At 37.5% G+C, this 17,267-nt stretch overlaps 1 protein-coding gene across 1 annotated transcript; it reads left to right on the top strand.

Annotated features, from left to right (window-relative positions):
• Positions 1-1,725: 1,725 nt before the first annotated feature.
• On the top strand, positions 1,726-15,525 carry cacng7b (calcium channel, voltage-dependent, gamma subunit 7b). Its single transcript, XM_065261212.1, has 6 exons — positions 1,726-1,879; positions 5,320-5,515; positions 8,145-8,231; positions 8,316-8,456; positions 13,360-13,505; positions 14,197-15,525. The coding sequence occupies exons 2-6, from the start codon at positions 5,320-5,322 to the stop codon at positions 14,665-14,667; spliced, it is 1,041 nt and encodes a 346-aa protein (XP_065117284.1). The 5' UTR covers positions 1,726-1,879; the 3' UTR covers positions 14,668-15,525.
• The last annotated feature ends 1,742 nt before the right edge of the window (positions 15,526-17,267 follow it).

Genomic DNA, 17,267 nt, shown 5'->3' with positions numbered 1-17,267 from the left:
TTCCCTCAAAGGGAACTGTAACAATGTATCTTAACACAATGTAACCTTGCTCCCACTTGAAATGTGTCCCCACATTAAGTCCTTGAATTTGAGTGTATTGGACCTGGAAAGTCCTTGAAAGGTCCTTGAATGTGAAGTTAACTAAGGTGTGGGAACCCTGTAAATAGCACTAAAGCACCTATGAAGATAGCACCAGATATGGTTTTATATAGCACAATATGGTTCTACACAGGTACTACATAGGTGCTTTATGGCACCTAAAAATTTTTCCTATATGATAACGAGCCAGTGAACCACTTTTAGTGCTATTTTAGTGCCTTTTTACTCTTGACATAGCATATTTACTTTTCACTGTATGTTCACTCCATCATACCTGCGTGGCCACCTCTCATGTCATGTCTCTAATGTCTGATGAGACAGCAAGCCTTTACATTCATCTCTCGATTTCAAAACTCTCTCTATCCACTTTGAGTACTCCATCATAGTGTCATCCCAATAGACTTGAGTGATATAACAGGATACCCTTAGATACCCTGCCTATTAAAAACTACCCTAACCTCCTTACTGTAACTGTCTTTGTTTCCGTCAATCTCTTTTTTTTAATGTCCCACTCTGATTTTCACTTTAGTTCTGTGACCTTATCTTGCAAGATTAACAGCCACGAAAAACAAGTAGTGTATTACTGAGATGCTGTTCGTTATATCTGTTATTGTATAAATCTGTGTCTTTTCCCTTCTTCCCTCCTTCAGGTCAGAGTGTACTATAATGATATCATGTCTAAAAATACTCCATCATGTGGCTGAGTCTCCTCTAAAGTGTAGTGACACCAAAAGATTAAAGAAAGAGGTAAGGCTAGGTTATGACATGATGATGAATGTGAGAGATGTGCACGTGTCATTGATTTAGCTTAAATTAATATGCTAATGATATTACTTAATACATTTTATTTAGCTAATTAAATCAGATAATCAAAATAAAGGTCTGTCATTTTTAAATGTTATTTAAAATAACTAATAATCTTGAAAAACAATAAATGACAGAACTTTCTAAAGTGAATTTACTGATGCAGCTTTATTTTGTGTATTTTAAGCCATTTCTATGCATTACTCTCTTCCTTGTGTCTGCCAAAACCATAATATGCAAATGTGGACAAGTCAGGATTTTCTTTTGTTCACTAAAACCCAGAGTCAGTCGAGTGTAAACCTTGGATGCTCCTGCAAAGACTCCCTTTGAATGAGAAGAGATTAGTCGGGAGCAGTGCACATATTGATAATGTAGGGATTATATTCTTTGTCTGAAAGCGTGATGGATCTTACCTGTCTGTCTTTTTACAATTTACAATAAACTTTTTCATCTATCTGTTCCTCTGTACCTGCACTAATCCAGTGCAGCTGTCTCTTAATGTAACAGCGCACGGTTGGCAGTTGACAGATCTGGGCTTCTTTTACAGACGCACCAAATACATTCACGCGATTACAACCATATGGTTGCCAAAATCAACAGTTCGTCCCCATCCTCCGTCTAACAGCACCAGTAAGCTTCTGTCGGTGCTGTCCTCATCATCAACTGATCCAAAGTCCGTTTTATTGCGCATCTAAACCTCAAAATAACGTTAAATACAGACAAGCTCCCCCTATCTTGCTTTGCTTACGTTTTGAAGGTATGAAACGAAAGAAATGATTTGAGAGGGAACATATAACGGGGTATCACTCAGTAGGAAATACGCATGTAAGTGAGAGACTACAGAGAGAGAGGGAGAGAGACCGAGACAGCGCAAAAGAGGAGAGAGAGTAGAAGCGCGAGAAACCCTAGTGTGAGGCTCGTGTCTGCGCGCTCGCTGCATACTCGTCAGCTCCACGAGCACGGGCACTCGGGCAGGGTGAGTACGCCCTTCTTCAAACTGTTTTTATTATTCTGTAGCCTACTTTTATAATTGATGTGCGACTGACACATTTGGCATCTGACTTTTGTCAGATGTTGTTGACAGAAGTTACACAGATTGAATGGAAATGTGTCTGTGTGCGCACGTCTGTCGTCTTAACAGACGCGTTTCAACGTTTCCAGAATCCCAGCAGGTCTAGGTGTGATTATTTAATTATGTGCGCGCTTGGATTGAATGAATGTAACAGGGTTGTTTGGGGTCGGATGTGTATACATTGTTGTAGACCACAAGGGTCCTGTTAGGATACTGGCGCGAGGTGTCTGCTCTATAACTTTAGTGTAATATACTGAAGTCTATTCATATTTACAGCTGTGTTTGTATACGTGAGATAGACAGAAGTGGGGAGGAATGATAGTTGGGGTAGTTGAGTCTGTAACTGGTACAGTCACGTGCCCCAGGAGACGCGCACTGGCATGTAGGTGGGAACTCCGTCATTACTGGGCCAAGGTCTTTCCATACATTAGCCTACATCTGCCTGCTACTCCCTTTCTCTCTGTCCCTGTTTCTCACTGTCTCTTCCATTAACACTTGTTACTGTATTACAGTACTGTGCAAAAGTCTTAGGCCACCATGTCACCATTAGATGCAATTAATAGTGATCATATATAATTATTTCTCGGTATCTTTATTAGAATACATCCAGAAAATACAGGAAATGTGTAAGTAGTATTAAAAACAAACGTCTAAAGTATAAGCTGAAGTATCAAGTATTTAGGGTAAACGCTTCCTCTTGAGCAATAGCAGGAAACTGCAGGATCTCTTAAACCTAAATGATATTAAATCCTAATTATAATCAAATGCCTGTAAGACTTCAGTCTCCTTAATAAAGCTCAAGATGTGTTTTGTGCCAAGAGAGGTCCCACTAAATACTGACTGGTGCCTGAAGAAGACATTTACTACTGTTTTGTTTTTAAAAATTGTGTGCATATTTCCTCTATTTTCTTTTTTATCTTAATAAAAGAGTGAAAAATAAATATGGATGGACAATCAAACTTTGCAAAAAAACAACAAAGCTGGTGGCTTTTGCATAGTACTGTATATCTACTACATATTTTGAGGCTGTCCTCTAATGCAGCATTCACACCAAACGCGAATAGAGCACCTGGCGCGAATGATTTCAATGTTAAGTCAATGTGCAGATGCGTTTACATTGGGTATCGCGTCACAAATGAGGCGTTTAGCGTGGCGCAGTAGAGGCAAATTCAAATTATTCACGCGATTCACGTCTGATACCCGCGTCAGTTTGCACCGCGTTAACCAATCAGAATCCTGCTTGCGGATTTCCCCCGGGACGCGTGTCAATTTGGCTTCAAACACTTGCTTTTTACACTCGTCTATTTTGATCTAGACACGCAAATGCATTCAAAATGTTCTAGCGCCAAACTAGACGTCGCAGACCGGTTTTTGACGCTTTATTCACGTTTATTGTAAACTAACATAAGTCAACATGTGCAATGACCTTTATATTTTGAAACATGCTCACTTTACCCACACTGACAGTATTAAATTGTTTTGGGAAACAGATACAAAAGGCTGTTGGTCAAAATAAGTGGATCAGTATGGACCATAGGTGTGTCTAAGATATTCTAATTTTGTTGTGGACTACAAGTGGTTAAGCATAACGCTAACTATGAAAGATTCAGTTCTTTACGCATTTGGTAGACACTTCTATCCAAAACAAATTACTGTGCGTTCAATACAGTACATTTCTTTAATCAGTATTGTATGTGTGTTTCCTGGGGTCTAACCAAACTTAAACCTGTCTTCGGTGCACTGTAAGTTACTTTAGATAAAGCATCAAATGTACATATGGTAAAAAATAATAATCATCTTATTATTGGTCATTGGTAAGTTTATGATTGAACTTGTCATAAAGAAGTAAGCTCTCTTCTACATCAGTAAACACAGGCTTGAGGCGGCAGAACCGCTGGCGGGCAATAGAGCGTTTTAGCATCTTTTTGAGCATCATGTGGTCATTTTAGAGTAGACAGTCAAGCTGGATTTCTGCATCTGTCGAGTTTGCTTCAAGCTTTTGACACCAGCACTTTTCATTCAGTGCTTTCTGCCTTTTTCCGCTGCATTGCAAAATCTGTCTATCATTCGCAGGGTTCATTTTCTCCTGACTGGTGGTATTACGGGTTGTGTCATTTTTGGTTTCAGGGCAAACTGCAAAAGGTAAAACAGTCACAGATACACTTATGACACAGTGATGTGATGCACTGAGCATCTTTGTCTAGACACCGGTGCAGTCAAAACTTCTTCGTCTCTATTCGGTTTGTATTTTTCAAATCCGTCTTGCTTTTCTGAATCGCAGAATCTGAGAGGCAGACGGGAAATGACAGCACACACTTCTCTTTCTCTCTGTTACCCTCTGTCTCACACAGACATACATACACACACCGCATACACTTTTTGAAAATATCTATCATAAAAGTCACGGCAGCAGTAGCAGCTGAGTGACTGTGAAGACAGGAAGCACATCTTCAATGTGCACATAACCGAATGAGATCATTCATTTAATGAATCACTCATCAAAATCACAATCTTTAAATAGGCAGAGAGTGAATGACATGATGAGACCCCTCCTGCAAAAGCTCTGCACAGATGCAACGAGAATAAAAAAGAGAGATACACAAGACCTTTTTAAGTTGTCATCCAAACAATTACAGCGCAGGATGAATGAAGAATTGATCAGAGAGCATTGCCCTGCGAGAATCAAAGGTGTATGTGGTCAAAAGGACTGTGTCATCTCAAACACATTTGATTTCACACGGAGAGTGGCTGTTCGTATGTCCTGACATTTACATGATATTGCCATTTTTAGTCGTCTGCCCCAAATATCTACCCTCGGTTCCTCTGCCACTCTGTCTCTCTCTTTGAAGCATTAATCAGAAAACATCTCATCTCACCGAGTTCACCATTCACAGCAGCGATGCATCAAAACGCTGATGTGAATTAGCGAGCACAGTCTGTGTTTCTGTGTTGTGTACGTGTCTGCATCTGTTCCTTTATATGAACGTTGTCTCTCGCAGTAAAGCTATGAGTCATGGCTCTGTAGATGTGCGTCTAATTTGACTGAATCGCTGCCAACAATGTCACACTTTCTGCCTCGATAACCGCCACCCGTTGAACTTTGACCTTTCGTGTGATTGGTTGATTACCATCACAGTGGGACAGAAGTTCACGGGGGTTTCTCTCCTGAGCTCCCTCCTCTCTGTTTGTCTCAGATTGGATTTATTGGTGAAGTGAAGGTAAACATTGATTGATCCTGAAGTCTTTGTTTCATCGTGCACTTTTACTCCCTGTGGGTTGAAGGTTCGACCTTCAGAGCTGACGGTTGTCTCTGTTGTGACGTCTGTATGTGTGCATGCTTGCAGATGAGCTCTTGCAGCAGCAGGGCTCTGACTTTGCTCTCCACGGTGTTCGGGGCATGCGGACTGCTGTTGGTAGGGGTTGCCGTGGCGACGGATTATTGGCTGCTGATGGAGGAGGGCATCGTGCTGCAGCAGAACCAAACGGTCGACGTCAAGATGGCACTGCACTCTGGCCTGTGGAGAGTGTGTTTTATAGCAGGTGCCAGTACACATGCACGCACACTAGACACGGATACTACATACAAACAGGTCGGATATGCACAGTAGTGTGGAGACAGACTCATAGGAGAATAGTAGTGGACAACATGCTCATTAATACACACATTTGTGGCCAAAAATGATGTCCGGGGGGGATATTTGTACAGGATTTGCTTTAAATGCCCACTCAGGTTAGCTTAAAGCATCAAGTTATGAGGTGAATGGTACAAAATGGACAAAACACTAAAGTTTTAAAGGTGACATAACACACACCGTTAATCTTGAGCTGCTATAGAGTAGTACTACATCCTTCAAGTTTGAAGTTTTATCTGATTTATAGAAGACAAATACTGGACCGCTTCTTTCCAAAAACAGCCGTGCTCCTGGGGGTGTACCGTGGGTGGAGCAAGTCACGAGCATGCAACACACATCCAATACACTATACGTTTGTGTTGTTTGGATTTTACAGGGTTCCCACACCTTAGTTAACTTAAAAATCAAGGACCTTTCAAGGACTTTCCAGGTCCAATACCCTCAAATTCAAGGACTAAATGTGGGGACACATTTCGAGTGAGAGCAAGGTTACATCATGTTTCCTTTTAAGATATATTGTTACAGTTCCCTTTCGAAGGAACTCGCGCTGCGTCGCTGCGGTGACACTTTGGGGACGCCTCCAGGGGTAAGTGCGTCTAAATGTGTATATCAAATTCAACCAATGGTGAGGCTTAATGACAAAGACAGGGTGACACGGGAATCAGGAAGTATATCGCTATCTGAAATATTGCCAAAGATGGCGTTACAGGGACGCAGGAGGCATGGCAAGGGAGACGCAGGGCGAGTTCCCTTCTTGGGAAACAACAGTTACATACGTAACACAAAACGTTTTCATGTGTCAAACACAAAAAAGCATTTTGGCATGAATCAACATTTGAATACAGAAGATATAAGCATTTAAAGCAAACATGTGTTTAAAAAGTCTAGGATTTTTATTTTGTTATCCTACACTACACAGGGAATATTATGGATTTTTTCCCAGAAAACTATAACTATTGCAATAAATTCAAGCACTTTCAATGACCTGTATTTATGTATGTTTATTTTCAAAAACTTTCAAGGGCCTTGAATTTTGTGCCGTATGCCTAATGCGCCTAATGTCAACAAAACACAGACATTTAATAGAGTTTTACTTACGGCCTGCAGTTCCCACTCGAGACCAGGATGTTTTATCGCTGAGACCACTCCATCTTTCATTGGGGCAACAACCCAGCGTTGAACTGGGCCTTGTTTTATAAAACATTAGTTTTTGAAATTACAGTACACACTTGCCCAACTCCTTTGCTGCTCTGTATAAACACACTGCATCCACTGTTCCCTTAACGCTGGGAAACTGAACAAGATTAAATTTCCTTCACAACCAAAAACACACTTCTTTGGTGACAGTGTTGATTTAGTGATATAAATACAAAATAATACATTTGCTCAAGCAAATCTTGTGCCGCGCTGCCAATGACTTCTTTAACCTGAACGAAGCACGTTGATGGGCGTGCTCTCCGCCCTTTATGACGTCATACATGTCCATACTAAAAAAAAACTTTACGAAACTTATACCAACCCTGACGAAGTGTATTCGGGAGAGAAATACTTGTACAAATAGCTTTTAAACATGTTGTGCCGTGTTTAGCATGAGAATCCAAGGAGCTGTTTCCCAGACAGGGTTTAGATTAATCCAGAATAGAGTTTAGTTATATTAGGACATTTAAGTAGTTTTTACAAACAAACCTTACAAAAAACAATACTGGTGTGTATCTTGAGACAAAATAATGGCACTGATATATGTTAAGATATGTCAGTGTGTTTTTAAATTAAGGCAGCTCAATCACGCATTTTAGTCTGGGACTAGGATAAGCCCTGTCCGGGAAACCGCCCCCACACTGAAATTTGTTTTAATTTTTTTTTCAAATTTACTAAAAAATTTTAAGGTAAGTGGTTGCAAATGTAGCTTAAATAAATTGATTGCAACCACTTACCTTAAATTTAAATTTAGTGAATAAATGTTATGAATATTTTTTTTTCAGTGTAACAGTGTAAATCAGTAAGAATGATTGAAATAGCATTAGACATCCTCTTTAAGGTATTTATTGAACAAAAAATAGCAGTCCACAGTGTTTAAGGGAATCTGGGTTTTCATTCTAATGCATAGAAAAACAAAAAGCTTACAGGTAATAAAGCATACATTGAATAAACTTTTAACTGTTGATCCCTTTTTTTTTTTTTTGGTAATATTTTGTAGTCATTGTCCCAGTCTTTATTCTGCACGTGTGTTAAGCCTTTTTAATTTCTCAAAGCTGAGATTCAGTTTATATTCCAAACACAACAATGCAACATACATCCAAAAATTGTAATAAAATATTTAAAGTAAAAAAATGTAAAGTTGGACATCACTTTTGGCCACTACTTTACATTATTTATACACTATTCTTATTGAAGAGGGCCCTGTATAAATGTGACCTGACCGTTATCGTTTTACTCTCTCATTGATTCCTAAGTTTTTTGTTCTATATTGACTGCTGTTATCTTTAACTACTATTTAACATATTCATATCTATTTATATACTCTCTCATTGTTTTAGGTTCGGAGAAAGGTAGATGTGTCGCCTCTGAGTACTTTACAGAACCAGAGATTGAAATCACCACAGAAAACACAGCAAATATTCTCAGTGAGTTTAAAAAAGTGTCTTAATCAAAACAAACTCACGTGTCCACAAGCACACACCCCTCTCACGTGTTCCCTTTTCTGGCAGAGATGGTGCGGACAGCCACCCCCTTTCCTATGGTTTCTCTGCTCTTTGTCTTTATGGCCTTCATCATCAGTAATGTGGGCCACATCCGCCCTCAGCGCACCATCCTGGCCTTTGTTTCTGGAATCTTCTTCATCGTCTCAGGTACTGCAGACCTTCTCACCCGTAACCTAGATTAAATGCATATAATGTGTGTGGAGGGTTTCTGTGATGTACGTATTCTCATGGTCTAGTGAGTCTGTTTTGTGTGATCATTTTTCTTTCTCTTATCTCTTTAGATATTTAATCTGGAATATGTCTTTATATCACACCTTTGAGAATGTTGTTGTGTCATCTTTAAATTATGTATGAAACAGTTCTTTGAATTTATTCTCGTTCTAAAACTCTCTTACCGTAAACATAGCTTATCCATATTAAATGTGGGTCTTTTTAGACGATAAGATGTGTAAGGATTTTGTGTTCTGTACTTACCAGAATGCAGCAGTACCATCTGTATTTAATTAGTGATGTCTTTGCTGATTTTAAATCATGAAAACACTCCATCTGTTAATCTATTATTATAACTTCATTATTAATCACTTTTTGGAATGCAGTGAATAGTGACTGATAAATTTTCTTTAGATGATGTACTGTATTTGTATTTTTCCATATTTACAATAAGCATAGTCATTAATTCAAGTGTTTAAAAGTCTCAGACGTACGGATATAGAAATGAAAATTAAATTCAATAGTAGTGATGGATTTACTTGTATTTTCTGGCAGATTACCTTCAATATTTGTACATGCAATATAGTTTTACACCAGCAGAGGGCAGCACGTTCATAAAAAAATGCTGGGTAAGGTTCTTCAAAGAATCACAGCAAAGCCATCAAAGAATTGTATTTGGTTCCCCACAGAAACATTCAAGTAAAGGTTAATTTTTTTCTTAGCCTTTAATAGTCTAAAGAAAATGTTGACACGTCAAAGAACAGAAGGCTTGGTGAATCTTAAAGGTTCTTTATGGAACCATTGAGCCTAAATGGTTCTTCTGTGGCATTGTGTAACTGTAGTACCTTTATTTTTTAAAGTGTCGAGAGAATTAGACCGTAGATTTGCCCTGTTAGGTTCACAAACTGATCTGGACACCACAAGCTCATCTGAGATCAGCCTTAGATCATTTATAATCCCATAAATGAGCAGTTTTTTGTGAATGATTCTATGTTTATTAGTGGCTTGTCCTTGTCAAGATTATATAATAAGATTATATGAAATATATGCAGTATATTATGCAGTTGGGCCCAAAAGTCAAAGAATGTATTTAAAATCTGGGATTCAAATCTTTAATTTAAAGATGCCATAGAATAAAAACCCTAGGCATAGATGAATAATAAGAGTTCTGTACATGGTAATGGTGCCTGGTAATCATGAGCCTAAAGCGCGTTTCTTTCCCCATTCTTATGTAAACCTTGTGCATGCAAAGGACACGTGGAAAACAGGCCAATCGCAACATAACACAGACTGTGATGTAACAGTCGAGATGTATGCCCCAACATGTTTACTAATGTGAGATACTGGCATGAGCCGCACAGCTCAACATTATTATTCATGACCCTTTCAAATAGGGCAAAATTAGGCAATTTCAATCAAATAGCAAAACCTAGGGTTGTAATTGGACATGTAAACATGCACGTTTCTGGATAATTTTTCGACTTAAAAACAATACATACCTTCTATGTACATATCAAAGAACAATTTAACATATTATTTCAATGCATTCTTTGCCACCTTTAAACCTGAAAATAAGTTTAATGATTTTAAACACTTTTGAACAAAGAAGGTATGTGGCATGAAATTAAAATCTATTTAGTATTTTGCATCTAAACTTATTTTAGATTACCAATTAACCAAATAGCAACACTGACCATGTTAACAATAATTTATAAGTCACTTTGGATAAAAACATCTGGTAAATTAATAATGTAAATGTTGCCTAACTTCCACTGAAGGACACCGTAAGGTTTGGCACAAACCTGTAAAGTCTATGTTAGTTTGAGTACATCCAGACTCTGACGACGAAACAGTACGAAAGTCTGAAGTAAAGAAACTTAACTTTTCACTATAATTAGATAATACAATTTGTACTGTCATAAATCATTGTTTTAAAAATATTTTATCACAAAACTAATAGAAAAGTTGAAGAAAGTTTGCTTGCTGTTATTGTTTGGATGACACAGTTAATGACAAAAAGGTTAAAGAAAACTTCACCTTATAACTTGTTTAAGAGTTGGATAATATAACAAAATTGTGATTGATTGAATGGTTGATTGATTTAATGAATGAAATAAATGGACAGGAATCTGTGTTTTTATTAAACACTGCAGTGACGTACAGTAAGAAAATCACTTACCTGCTCTGAATGTATAGCTGACTTATTTGTATGCAGATGCCACTGTTGTTTACCGCATGGCTGCCTCAACCTTGTCCACGGCCAGAAAAGACCTTCAACTTGATCTAAAACAGCTCTCTTCATCTGCAGCACAAACCTCCTGACAGAGTGCCCTTGAAAACATGTTTTGTTTTTGCTCGTCCTTTTGTCTGCAGAATATGTAATGGGGCTTTCTGTGCTGATGAAAGAACCTCAGTTATATGATGCCATTAAAATGTAAAGATCTGATCTGCAGATGGAACAGTTAAAAGGTAGTTGATGTTTGCAGGAATGTGTCATGTGTTTGTGTGTGAGAGAGACTTGCATACAGCATTGTTCTTTCTGTTGTTAAAATGAATAGTACAAGGATTTTTTGTTTGTGAATGTTAAGACATGGAGGAAAGGCTTTTCACACCTCTTGCTCATGTGGCTTCCACCTCCTGCTTTATTCTCCTCATACACATTCCCATGCATCCCTTAATATATTTCCTTCTGTGCTCTATCCAGCTTTCCAGCTCTCTCTCTCTCTCTTTCGCTGTGCCCGTAGTGTTGAGAGTGTGGTGGCAGGGAGGGGGCTGTGATTTATTTAGATGGTACTGATGTCCTCTCATGAGGGGCCGGGCTGAGCCCTGGAGTGTGTACAGTCCTTGTGTGAGTCTTTTGAGGTGCCTGGTCCTCAGGGGTCAGGCGGGAAGCATAAATGGTGTAAATAATGTGTACATTATGTATGTGCTGTGCTGTCAGTTTCACTGCTGTGTGGCGTATTTCTTTCTGATCCGCTGGGACAAAGCCCCATTCAGCTCTGCCAAACATGATCCATGTAATCTCAGAATGACTTGAGAATATTCCAAAGGGCATCCTGTATGCTGAAACAAGGAAAATCTGACTTCATTTTTATTACTGACCTAGAAACAACAGAATAGAATCTAATATATATATTTGTATTAATTTTACGCTATAATGTTTTGTCGTTTAATGGTTCTTCAGCTTGAACCCCTTTATGTATAGGGATCATCACGTTGTGGCCCCCAAATGAAACATTATGACAAAAAACAACCTCAAATTTTGAATTTTAATTAAACCAAATACTATTGTAATAATAATAATAAATGTAAAATAATATAAAAGGGCACACTTCACAAGACTTTTTAAGATGTAAAATAAATCTTTAGTGTCCCCATAGTCCGTATATGAAGTTTTAACTCAAAATATCCTATAGATAATTTATTATAACATGTTAAAAATGCCATTTTATAGGTGTGAGCAAAAATGTGCCATTTTTGGGTGTGTCTTTAAAAATTTCACTGTAGGCTTTGAAATGCGAATTTTGTTAAAGAAAATATATCGCCTGGCAGTGAACTTTGAGCTTTATCATTTTGCAGGTATTATTTATGCTATTATAGCAACATTACACACCATGGGATCAGGAAGAATGTGACCTTTAAGGGGCAGTATTTTTCCCTTTCTGACATCACAAGGGGAGCCAAATTTCAATGACCTATTTTTTCACATGCTTGCAGAGAATGGTTTATCAAAACTAAGATCTTTTCAAATTTTCTAGGTTGATAGAAGCACATTTTTATGATATGTCCACTTTAAATTATACAATACTGGACCATCAGTTCTGTTAGTTGGTAGCCTTATTTTACCGATGTTTGATTACACAGAATCTATTATTAATTAACATATTTCATATACAGTTTTAAAATATTTCATTTGAAAATGTTTTACTATTTATTGAAATGCTAAAACAGCATATTTCCAGGTTAAAATTGAACCTTTAAATTAGTTTTTTACGAGGTCTTCGTATATTGAAAATTCTCATAGCTCATGTCAAGCACCTCATAGCTGTATTCGGCTACACTGAAAAAAATCTCCAGTTGCACATACGTTTTTTTAATGATTTTTCTTTAAAATAAATGTTTGATCTACATAATTTAATTATGTACACCAGTTCAACATGATTGAATCAAGTTTTCTTAAAATGAAATTAATTTTAATTAATGTTAATTTCATCTTAAAGGGACCATGTGTAGTTTTTTAAGTATTTTATTAGTCAAAATCAATGTCTTTATTCATAAATATGTCCTCATTGGTCTCAAATGACCTCTGCCGATGATCTGACTTTTCTTTGTAAGCTTAGAATTTCTTCTCTTTATTTACTTTGAACGGGTAACTCCAAGAAGGCTTCCATGTCATTTCACCATATTGAAAAACTATAAGAGCAGAGAGGGACAAAAAGCACTAGCCTACCTAAGTTTTCATTCAGAACACGTGAACCAGCTGAAACGGACAAGGAGATCAGCGATTACATAACGGCTACCAGAAGTTGCAACACGCTTTTGGAAAAGCGAGGCACTAGAGAGCAATATTTGTTTGAATGCAAAATACAATTTCACCACTAAATCCTACTTACTGTCCCTTTAAGAAAACCTAATTTAATTATGTGCAACCAATGTCAAGCTTTTTTTCAGTGTATATTGATGATTTGTATATTGATGTTTATTATTGTCATTTCTCATTTTTTAATACACAATAATTTAACTTTTCAGCTGACTTTATCTTCAGATGATGACTCTAGATACTTATTTATGCTCTCTATCTGTATCTGTCTTTTTCTTATTCTCTGTCTTTCTCTCTCAGGGTTGAGTCTGGTTGTGGGGTTGGTGTTGTATATCTCCAGTATCAATGATGAAGTGATGAACAGGCCGCGAGAACCAGAGCACTTCTTCAACTACCACTATGGCTGGTCATTTGCGTTCGCTGCCAGCTCCTTCTTGCTCAAAGAGGTCATAAGACAGTTTTTATTCGAATGAATTTCAGCCCAAGAAATGATTTTGTTGCCTCTTTCATATCTTGGCCGTTCAAGCCCTATGGCCTTCAATGACCAAGATAATATGTTAAAGCTCCAGTGATTTGGCTTTGCACCAAATCCAGAGGGGCTGAATGGAATGCAATGAATGCAATGTAATTATGTCACTTGATTCAGCTGAAGCAAATGCTTTTAACATGACCCTAACATACACTTTCATGCACTATACACTTTTTTGATGCAACAATCCAACACAATGTATAACAGTATGACACGGCTTTCTCCACATCTTGTAACTTTTTGCACATATTTTGTCAGATGTTTGCCCAAGCTGTAAGGCAGCTTTAGAGAGCAAAAGCAAAGGCTTTGGTGAATTATTTAATATAAATTGGTTTTTATATTCGTTATTTAGTATTTCCTGTGCACGCTGAAATTATTTGCCAACCGTAAAACAAATGCAGTATTGATTCAGCACAAATATGTGTTCTGTTTTCATGTAGTCAATCTGATCTTTGCATAATTAAAAAAAAAAAATTTAAAGGAACTTACTGGCATTTAAAATATTGCCAAAGCATTATACATAAAACAAACAAGAAACATACAATAACTAGTAATGAACATGTCTCTCTGTTGCACTTTATGCCTTGTTCGCTCTTAAACTCTCTCAGGGTGCCGGTGTGATGTCTGTGTATCTCTTTATGAAGCGTTATGCAGAAAAGGAGATGTATCGGCCTCATCCGGCTCTCTATCACCCCCGCCTTTCTGAGGGCAGCGACTACAGCGGCCAGTACCTCCATCCAGAGACCTGGCCTCCACCTCAGAGAGCACGGAGCACCTCTGAGATCTCCAGCGACATCTCCATCCAGCTCACTCAGAACCCCCAGCTCCCACCGAAAACCGGTGCCCAACAGAACACGTCATCTCCGGGAATCACCGCTGATTCCAGCCCCACCTCTGGAGCCGAGTACCAGATGCCATCGCTGGCTTCTGGTGCTCCATTTTCCCACAATCATCCTCTTCACCCTGGGGCACACGGAGCAGCTGCAGCATCCCAGCCCCTGCCCCTGTCCGCATCACCCGCTGCAGTGCCACCCCCACACTATCACACACATATGCGCATGGGAGCCTCTCCCTGCTAAATGAAGGTGGAGGAGAAGGTCCAGAGAGTTTTTGATAGTTTGTTTTTAATTGAGCTAAAGCAGAAACATCAAGAAAGAGAGAATTTGAGATGCAGTTTTCTATATGAGAATATAAAGAAGTGCCAAATATTCTGTTTGTAACTAAAGGCCTCTTTTTTAAGATTGAATGTTGTTGTGAAATTGTAGCATATTAAACTACACATGGATCTAATGGGGGTTTGTTGCACAATGTAAAACATTTCGACAATCACAATTCATGTACTTAGGTTTACACATTTAGATAATTGTTGCCTTTACAGGTGATATAAAATATATTCTTGAATTTAAGACATTATATATTTCTCATCATGGAATCTGTAAATTGTTAGTTTTAGTATTAATATTATCAAATGGTTAAGTGGGAATTACTTAGTTAAGTAAGAACAAATAAAAAAGATGAACGTATTTTTTGCATTTGTAATAAGATTTATTCATAACAGTCGAACAGCTGAAAAATATTAAGCATTTCTAGTGTAAATACTGTGTGCCCTTGTGTTTGTTTTTAGTTCACTGCCTTACTGCACTGATGTTATTAACAAATGTGGTAAGAGAGAAAATATAACGAAATTAAAAATGTTTGAAAGCTCATATTTTGTAACTTTGTTTTCTGAATGTTTAAAAGTATGTAGCACTACAAAAATATATCATCTGATTTATTTTTTTAGCAACTCACTCTTGTGATTCAGCGGTCCTTGTCCAGATTTATCTGTAGCAATTGATACAGTTGACCATTCAACACTGATCGCTAGACTAGAGTCATGGGTGGGACTGTCAGAAAGAGGTTTCAGTCATATTTATTTAATAAAAAGTTTGTGGTCATGTGACTTTTCCTCTTCCACTGCTCCTCTCTCCAGTGGTCTTCCTCAAAGCTCTGTTCTGAAGCCTTCCCCTTTTTCTTTGGATATGTTACCCTTGGGTTCCATTCTTAGTAATGTTTTACCCTTCAAAAAAATGATCCTTGAACCAGAACATCTCTTTTATTCTGCCTAGACGAGTTGAAAGTGCGCAGGCTACTATATTCTCTCAGATGTCTCTCTTTTACATTTTTGGGTGTTCTTTTAGACAAGTTTTTAAAACTTGGTAAACACATTTCCATAGTGATTGGAACTAGTTTTATCCTCTTTACCTTCTATCAAAATCAAGCATTTTTTTAACTGACAAAACTTTAGAAATAGGATAGTACCATCTCAATTTTAATGTCCCATTTGTTTTCTTTGGCTTATAAGCAATTTTATTACTTTGATATTGCTTTTCACTAGTCTCTGTCTTTTAGTATTTAGTATATCGTGTTGTTTAAATAAAGTGAACCAAAACTTGACTTGAGATATACTGTATGACAAAATTTAAACTAATTAGTGCGCACAGCGACATCTAGTGGTTGAGAAACTGTATTGTAATAGCAGCTAAAAATATCGCTGTCTGTGGTGCTGAAATTATTAAAGGCTATGTATAAATAAAGCCATGCGTCACTCCTAAATGTTTTGGAAAGATGCAGTTGGGTGTAAGTGTTTTATTATAAAAAAATACTATAAATACACAAACTTGGTTAGAATAAGCATACCAATTAAAAAAACAGGTTTTAACACAGATTTTAACTGTTAACAGATTGCATATATATTTACAGTACTGTGCAAAAGTCTTAGGCCACCACCACCAGATTTGTTGTTTTAGAAGTTTTAATGTCCATCCATATTTATTTTTTCAATCTATTTGATACAAACAGAAAATACAGGAAATATGTACACAAATTAAATAAATAAAAAAAACGAAACTAAATGTCTTCTTCAGGCATCAGTCAGTGGTGTGACCTCTCTTGGCACTAAACACATCTTGAGTTTTTTTGAGGAGACTGAGAAATTAGAATTTTATTTCATAGTTAAGGAGATCCTGCAGTTGCCTGCTAGTGCCCAAGGGGAAGGGGAGTTAATACCCTAAATAATTGACACTTCAGCACATACTTTTATACTGTTTTAATACTACATACAAGTTTCTAATAAAGAGACTGAGAAATAATTATATATGATCACTATAACATTGCAAAAACAACAAATCTGGCAATTATGGCATGGTGGCCTAAGACTTTTGCACATTACTGTATGTGTGGGTGTGTGTGTGTGTATATGTTTATGTATATGTCATGTGTATATGTGCAAGGTCAGAGATTCACTTATATCCTATATATGCATAGTTATGTCTATGTATTTTCTATAGTGGCTCTGTTAAGTGATTCTCTGAGCTTCATTGGTCCATTGCTCCAGGCCAGCATGGAGTCCAATTGATCAAAACTCTGTGCTGTAATGTTGCATTTGAGCATGATGTCATAACACTTGCATTGCAGTAATTCCTTCATTTGACTGAATACTGAGTACATTTTTGATCCTGCTTCCCCTCAGTTTAACTAATGAAGTATGTGTGGGTTTTGTGCTATTACAGTGGTGAGAAATACTGTCCGTGTTTTCATTCAAGAGTTAGATGTACAGTAGCTCACCAGCATTACTGCATGAAAGAGCTGTCAACCAGCATTAGCTTTTCCCCCACTGTGTGTGTGTGTGTGTGTGTGT

The sequence above is a fragment of the Paramisgurnus dabryanus genome, chromosome 13 (genome assembly GCF_030506205.2).
Source record: "Paramisgurnus dabryanus chromosome 13, PD_genome_1.1, whole genome shotgun sequence".
Taxonomy (NCBI): domain Eukaryota; kingdom Metazoa; phylum Chordata; class Actinopteri; order Cypriniformes; family Cobitidae; genus Paramisgurnus; species Paramisgurnus dabryanus.
This window is presented reverse-complemented; position numbering and strand designations above follow the sequence as displayed.